The sequence below is a fragment of the Sminthopsis crassicaudata genome, chromosome 4 (genome assembly GCF_048593235.1).
Source record: "Sminthopsis crassicaudata isolate SCR6 chromosome 4, ASM4859323v1, whole genome shotgun sequence".
Lineage (NCBI taxonomy): Eukaryota > Metazoa > Chordata > Mammalia > Dasyuromorphia > Dasyuridae > Sminthopsis > Sminthopsis crassicaudata.
Genome location: NC_133620.1, coordinates 184,445,581 through 184,453,552, shown reverse-complemented (window position 1 = coordinate 184,453,552; position 7,972 = coordinate 184,445,581). Strand labels below are relative to the sequence as shown.

General features: G+C 38.9%; 1 protein-coding gene across 1 annotated transcript in view; it reads left to right on the top strand.

The window, feature by feature from the left end:
• Positions 1-1,645: 1,645 nt before the first annotated feature.
• Positions 1,646-7,972, top strand: part of SLC35F1 (solute carrier family 35 member F1) — a 540,470-nt gene continuing 534,143 nt past the window's right edge. The window contains exon 1 of the mRNA XM_074310013.1: positions 1,646-2,049. Coding sequence (XP_074166114.1) covers positions 1,868-2,049 — 182 coding nt within the window. The 5' untranslated portion in view covers positions 1,646-1,867. The remainder of the gene's footprint in view (positions 2,050-7,972) is intronic.

Below are 7,972 nucleotides of genomic sequence, written 5' to 3'. Positions count from 1 at the left end.
AGTTAACCTTTCTGCATCTACTTCTCTGTCAGAAACATAAGACTTTCAACTTTGGGGATTTTACTAGAAGATTCAGAGAATAAAAAGGTAAGGTTCATGAACTGCTTAGGGATTCTAATGTGAAAAGTACTTTCAACAAGCACAAAGCAGAATTGTTATTTTACATGCTTTAATCTTATCCATCTTTATCTCACATTTCTGACTCAGAAGAGATTTAGACCATTTGGATACAGTAGAGAAATACAGATATAAAATTCTTCTTAAGAAATTACTAGGGGTGAATGCAAAATTAAAAGTGCAGACAATATCAATTTGTGAAGTGACAAAAATATTAAAAATAAAGTTAAATGTGAAAGAATAGAACGTCAAAATATGCAATCATTCATGACAGGCACCTGGAGTTACAACAAATATTGTTTTAATATATACATTTCTATAATAATTTGCTATCAGGTTGAACCAAAATGATCAGTTAGGCAAAATTTTCATTATGGTCTCCGAAAGGGGGTCCTCAGATCCTGAAGGCAAATCTCAAGGATCCTACTAGGATTACCTTATGGAAGACGGCATCTGGGTTCCTTTCAGGTAAATCTTTAGATGTTTTTGAAGTGAAAGAAGTCTTAAAATTGAAAACTAATGTTAAAATGGAGGGAAGCATGTTGATTTCAAGAAATACATGCTTAATTTGGACTGTTTTGAGTTTGAGCTTCATAAACATATGATCTATTTTCAGGCAGAGGATATTTTACAATAGAGAATTTCATGAATGTGAAAGATTGGGATATGGGTTGGTAATTTTTTTTTTTTTTCCTTTTCTTTGTAGAGCGCCATGTAGGAAATCGCTTGCCCACCCATGTCCTTAAAACTTAGTATTTTCGTTACAGGAGTTATATAAATCCCGACAGTAGAAAAGTGTCCAATAAGCAAATACTGCCCGGCTTTTTGCCGCTGTCCGGAAGAAAGTGGTGCTGGAAGTTTCTAACAACGGGATTTACAACTCCTGATATTTTAGGACAGGGAGCCGAAAATAAGCGAATAGAGACTAGTGGATAACGAGAGAGGACAGGAGGGTCTGGGGAAAATTAAGCACCTCAAGGGCTCCCTCTGCCGAGAGGAAAAAGTGACTATCCCAGCAGAGCAGCATTCCCACATCTCTCTGATCTGTTGCTGCCCCTATTGCTGCTTTCTTATTTTCTTTTTTTCTTGGCCTCTTACTCTCGGAGAAAGATTAGCTGCTCCGCGGGTAAAAAGGAAACCTACCCGACTCGCTTCTTGCGGGGGAGGAGAAACCTGCAGTTCACCTGCGCTTTCTTCCCTAACCTGCTACTTCAACGAAGAACTGGGGGTAGGGGTAGATGGGCGGGGGACTTGGGGAAGGAGAGTCAGAGTAAAATAAATCCATATCACTATGGTCTCGCTTCAACGGGCTGGACCCCACTACGGAACGGGAACAGGAGAGAATGTCTCTCTGATGGCTCTCTGAATAGTGTGAAAGCACTTTGGAGTCTCTGCTTGAGGAGGAGGAGAAGGAAGAGGCAGCGGAGGCGGTGTAACAGCAGCAACAGCAGCAGAGTGAGGGTGCGCGCACTCCGGGTTAGAGAGTGAGCGAACGCTGAGGCTGGGGCTGGGTGAGGGTTTACACGCCGCCCGCCCGCCCGCCCGCGGAAACAGCAGCAGCCGCCACGCTCAACCTCCCTGCCCCTCCATCAACAGCACCGCCTCTCCCCTGCAGCGTCAGCCCGGGGACTCCCTCTTTCTCCTCCTTCTCTCCTCGCCTGGCCAGACCTGGGGCAGCGCAGAATGCGCCCAGCTGCTGCGTTCTGATCGCCCTCCCACAGCCGCCGTAGCCGCCGCCGCCGCCACCGCGATGATCTCCCCGGAACAGCAGCAGCAACAGCAGCAGCTGCAGCAGCAACAGCAACAGCAGCCCAACCATGTCGTGGCCACCATCGAGAATCTGCCGGCCGAGAGCAGTGGGAGCAGCGGCGGGAGTCTCTCTGCCTCGTCCGCCTCCAGCGTGCGCCAGAGGATCAGGAAAATGCTGAACAGGTGAGCAGAGCTGCGAGGAGAACGGGGGCTCGCCGGTACTGACCGGGAGGGGCGTGGGCTGCGGGGACCCCAGATGTTGGCAGAGGCCGGGGGGGTGGAGTGTGGCTTCCCTTGCTCCAAAGATTGTACTTCGGTCCCGTTGGGACTGGGTTTGGGGCCCGGGGACTGGGAGAGGGGGGAGTGGTTCTGCCTGCAGCACTAGTAAAGGAAGCGCACCCCATTGGCGGCAGCGTTGTCCCAGAGAGAGGAATTAGGGCCCCCCCCTCTGGGTGGCTGGTAGGGGAGGTAGTTTGGGAATGATATTGTGCCCTAGAGATGTGCTCTTTGCTGGTGTGTTTGTGAATGTGTGTGTATGCGTGTGTGTGAGCGCAGATACGCACATCTTGGTGGAGAGGAGGAGGGGAATGCCCTTTTCTTTTCTTATAAGTCCTCGGACAGCTCATTACCAAGCTCTGTGCACTAAGCAGTCCTTGCGCGACCCGTGGGGAGCCAGGGTCCTTTCTTGTTGGAGTGGTCTCCTAGAAATAAGGGGGCTTGGGTGCAGCCGTCCCACTTCAGGCGAGCTGAGCCCCTCATTGTGCAAGCTACAGGAAGGCGGGGGATGGTGTCGCTGCTGCTGTCCAGGCGAAGAAAAGGAGGCAGGGGCAGGGCTTCTCTCTGCTTGTTTCTCGTGCAGACACACTGAGCCCTTTCTGGAATATAAAGACGGAGAGAAAGAGGCAAGAGGCCTGAAGCAAACCCAGGCAAAGTACGAAAATGGAACGTTGAGGAGTTAAGGGACGGCTTGGGGGAGGCGAATGTTGGTGACTGGTCCTGTCCAACAGACGTGCTGGTTTAAGAAAGGAAAGAAACATGGACCATGCACTATGATCATTATTAGCGTGGGGCCCATTTGTGCCTCTTAAGCTCTGCCTACGATTGGGAAAAGATTCATATTTAACTGGCTTGAGATGAATGAATTGTTGCTTCTAAGCATTTATATGGACAAAGAAACCTATCTACGTGCTTGTATATGGCTCTGTATTGGTGTGCGTTTCTCTGACTTTGTAGAGGTAACTCTGGAGAGAGCTAGATCCCTTGCTCTGTTCACACAGGTTTCTCGGTGGTTTAAAATCTGAGTGGAAATGCATTTCGAAGGAGTTCATATCACTTTAACTCACTAGAGCTAAGTGGGAGTACACAATGTATACCGAAATAGAGCTGTAAAATCGGCTCAGCTGGGGCTCCATCTATTCATTATCTCATTATTTTGCTATGTGGTTTAGGTATATAAACCCAAACAAACAAACAAAAGAGCCCAGTCTTATGACTGGAAAAGGATGGTAGACCTCTTTGTGGGAACTTAAATCAAGTTTCTAGTATCAAACAGGAAGAAATGCACTGAAACTGACATGGGATTTGGTGATGAAACATTAAGCTTTTCTTTTGCAGGGATTGTGGCAGAAGATGGCACATGCCAAAATATTAGATTGGAAACATAGAAGAACTGAATTAGTCAAGGGGATGCTCCCTGTTTTTCATTCTATATAAATTTCTGATTTCTTAAATGATAAATCTGCATTAAGTTTAAAAAAAGATAACTATGAATTTACATTGTTTCTATCAATTTAAGACTGAATTAAAAAAAAAAAAAGCAATGCAATCAGAAAATGATTTTCTCAGACCAAGAAACACTCCTACTTTGATATACTGATGGCTGGCTGGCTGGCTAGATGGATAGATAGATGGATGGATGGATCGATAGATATCTAGCCATGAAGGGAAGCTCATATAAGCCTGAACAGACTTTTCCCTCCAAAGGGTGATAAGTACATAAGTTCATTTTCCTTTGTTTAACCTCAACATTTTAGAAATACCATTTTAGTGTTATGCTATGCCTTAGTGGAAGTAGTTCAGTTTACTGGAAAGATTAATAAAGTTAAGAGAGAAAAGGTCTGAGTTCACTGAGATCACTGAGATCACTGTAACAAAGTTCCCTTGTAGCTCTGGATGAGACATTTCATCTCCTAATTTTTTTCATCTATAAAATGGGAATAATAGTACTTGCCCAAGCCACTCATGAAATAGTTGTGAATAGTCAAAGGAAATTATATATATGAAAGCACCATGAATAGCACATCATTATTGAAATATAATATAGGATTTTTTTTGATAATGGCAGAACATATTTGTTAATCAATCTTTCTGGCTTTCTATAGATAAATAATGGTATTTCTCTTTTACAGAAGAGGAAACCAAAGCCAAAAAAGGTTAAATGGATGACATCTAATCACAAGTACATCTATAAGTGGGACTATCAGGCAATGCTTTAAACACTTAAACTACCATTATTTAATTCTAATACCCAGAAAATTTCAGTTGAGAAATTCATTGGAGTTATCCTATTTCTGTTGGCAAAATGCTACTATTGTCTTTAGCTGATAAAGTTTCCTTTTCCCTCAAGGACAAATATGAAATACATTTCTTCTGGGAAAGAACATCTTTGGCTGGAGGTTAAAATGATCAGAACAAATAGAAGGTTATCCGTGATGGAATAATTTATTTAGCATGATATAGAGGGGGTGTTGACTTTGCCTAGAAATGAAAGCCAATATGGCTGTAATATTACTAGCGACTGTAATTCAGATTCAAAAAGGAATGCTGAGTGTTAGTCAAGAGTAGAACTTCTATTACATCTTTGAAGGAAAGAAAGAAGCATTTATTAAGCAACTCCTGTGTGTAAGTATAGTGCTAATGCTTTACAAATATCTCATTTGATGTCTTAATAACCCTGTGATTAATTAATTATAAATAAAAACAGGATTAATCATCCTGTGAGATAGATGCTGTTATTCCCACTTTACAGATTTAGAAGCTGCTGCACACAGAGATTTGGGGACTTGCATAGGGCTACACAATTAGTAACTTTCTGAATTTCTAAACTCAGGTCTACCTAACTCCAAGAGCTCAACCCACTGTGTCACCTAGCTAAACTATCTCTTTGGTCTGTTTCTCCTATAATGCTATAATTTCACACAATTCTCATTCACTGTTAACACTCTTAGGCCAAATCTTAGTCTCAAGCAGAAATTAGAGACAAATACAAATAGTGTTTCTTTAATTCCATATCATGCAAAAGCAGGTATAACAATTTTGCCAAGAGTAATTATAGAGAATATTTACTGATGATTAGATGTGACACTCTAACCTTGGTCACCTGTCTTTTCTGTTGTTCTGCTGGGTCAAAGGAAGGATGACTAAGAGAATTCAGATGATGTAGTATGAGCAATTATAATACTATTAGTATCACAAGCACAACTCCCCTTCCTGGCAGTTTATCTCAGACTAAATAATGGAAAAGTCACCTTTTCACTCAAAAGGGGGCAATATGCAGTATAATAGTATATCACATTAATAGAGTACTTTAAAGAATCCAAAGTACTTTAACAATACTATGGGGAAGAGTAGCATGAAAGTTGCTCTCCCCATTTTAGAGATGAAAAATTTGAAGTTTAGAAAGATTAAATAATTAACTAATGGATCTGAGATCAAACTACTGATCTAACACTTGTTGAACCTGTCATTTGAACTCAATTTTCCAAACTTTATGTCCAGGATTCTTTTCAGTGTACTGACCTACCCCACATTCTATATACCCACTTCTTTTTGGAAATTCCATTATACATAGAATGGAATTTCCAAAAAAGTGAAATTTAAAGAAAAAATTATTTTAGTTTATAAGTTTTTATGTCATTTTTATCCCTCCTTTCCTAAGCCATTGAATCTATTCTTATAATAAAAACATTTAAGCAAAACAACAGACACTGGAACTGCCTCTGATAATATGTACCATATTCTATATTTATAATCCTTATCTCCCCCACTATAAGAAAGAAAGTGTGTTTCCAGATCTGCTATTCAGAACCAAGATTATTCATTAAAGTTTTTTGAGGTTTTATTACTTTAATATTCTTTTCTTTTACTTCATTGTAGTAATTGTGAATATTATTCTCTTGATTCTGTTTACTTCCTTCTTTATCAGTTCATACATTTTTCTGAATACTGTGTAGTTTTTTATAGTGCAACAATCTATTACATATACCATGATTTGTTTAACCACTCTGTAAGTGATGAACATTAATTTTGATAGTAATGGCTAGCATTTATATATTGATTTAAGATTTGCAAAATATCTTACAAATATTATGTTACTTATCCTTACAACAATCCTGGGAAGGGGGCCTTTTGCAGATGAATAAATTGAGGCAGATAGAATGACTTGCCCAGAGTCACATAACAAGAATGAATTTGAACTCAGATTTTCCTAACTCCAGATACAATATTCTATCTGCTTCAATTCTGAGCAGTTTGAATGCAATGCATTGCAATGCAAACTTAAATGAGTTCAATTTTAATATGGTTGCCTTTTGTTTTATTTAAATAACACACAAACATATATTTGTCCTTCAATTAATATGTAATATTTAATTAATAATATATAACATTTAATTATCAATATGTAATTTTAATGTACTAATTGTTAATATGTAATATTTAATATAGTAATATTAGGCTGTTGAATTTTATAGACAGTATAGAGGAGTTCTCAGTGGTTAATGAAGATATTTGCTATCTTTAAGGAATTAATATGGACATAATAATATACAAGATTTATTTTTTTCCCCTGAGGCTGGGGTTGAGTGACTTGCCCAGGGTCACACAGCTAGGAAGTGTTAAGTGTCTGAGACCAGATTTGAACTGGGGTCCTCCTGAATTCAATGCTGGTGCTCTATCCACTACACCACTTAGATGCCCCATACACAAGATTTCAATGCTGAAAGATTAAGAGAAAACCTTATTTTTAATAGAAGTAAAGGAAGCCATACTCATCTTTATTTAAATGTACTATTTTTAAAAAAGTATCAAATTCTGACATAGGATCATCCCTTCTTTATTTCCTGATGATTGGGAATGACATTGACCCAAGTGAGGAAGAATAAAATATATATTTCCTTCTTTCTTCTATAGGTACCATATTTGAATATGTACCTTCCTTCTATATTTGAAGCAATGATAAAACTTCAAATATAGAAGGAAGGTACACATGGCATAATTTACTTGAGATAATAATACTAAGCAATATTTGTTATGGTGATTTAAAGTTTGTGAACTGTTTTATATGAATCATTTCATTTGACCCTTATAACCTTTTGTTTTCTTTTTTGAGGTAGATATTTTAGGTTAGTAGTTTTTATTTTACATGGGATATAAAGCTGATGAGATAAGAAAACAGTCTCAGGGAGGTAATATAACTAGTCCTCCCTCTCAAGCTAATAAGTATGAGAGACACAATAGAATCCAGCTATTATTGAAGCCGGAGCTTTTCCTACTATGTTAACATTGCTTACCATGTGGAAGTCAAACAAGTCATCGACTATCTGTTAATTTTGAAAAATAACAACCAACATTTTTCAGAGTTAAAGATGAGTTTCACCTTGATAGACAATGGCTTTCTCCCCCATTCCTGATGTCTATTGTATTCTTTCATATTCCTTTATTTTATCTGTCATCCATTCTCTTAAATAAATCTACCTTTTGTAAATAAATAAATAAATAAATAAGATGAGTAGATGAGTTTCACTTCAGATATCCATTTCCCTTTTGTAGTCATTAAACCTTTGTGTTTGAAGGGATCTGAAAGATCCTTTATATCAATTGCTACCTGAAATTCCAATATTCCTATATAACATTTAGCATACGTGATCATGCAGCTTCTACCAGACTTCTAGTTGCTGATTTTTCATCACTTCCTTAAGCATTTTTGAGGTCCTATGACCTCTAACAGCCAGGATCTTGAGATAAAGGCATTCTTGAGAAGCTAAAAAATAGATCATAAGGTGTTTTCTTTCTTTTTATATATATAGTGTTTTATTTCTCCAAATAC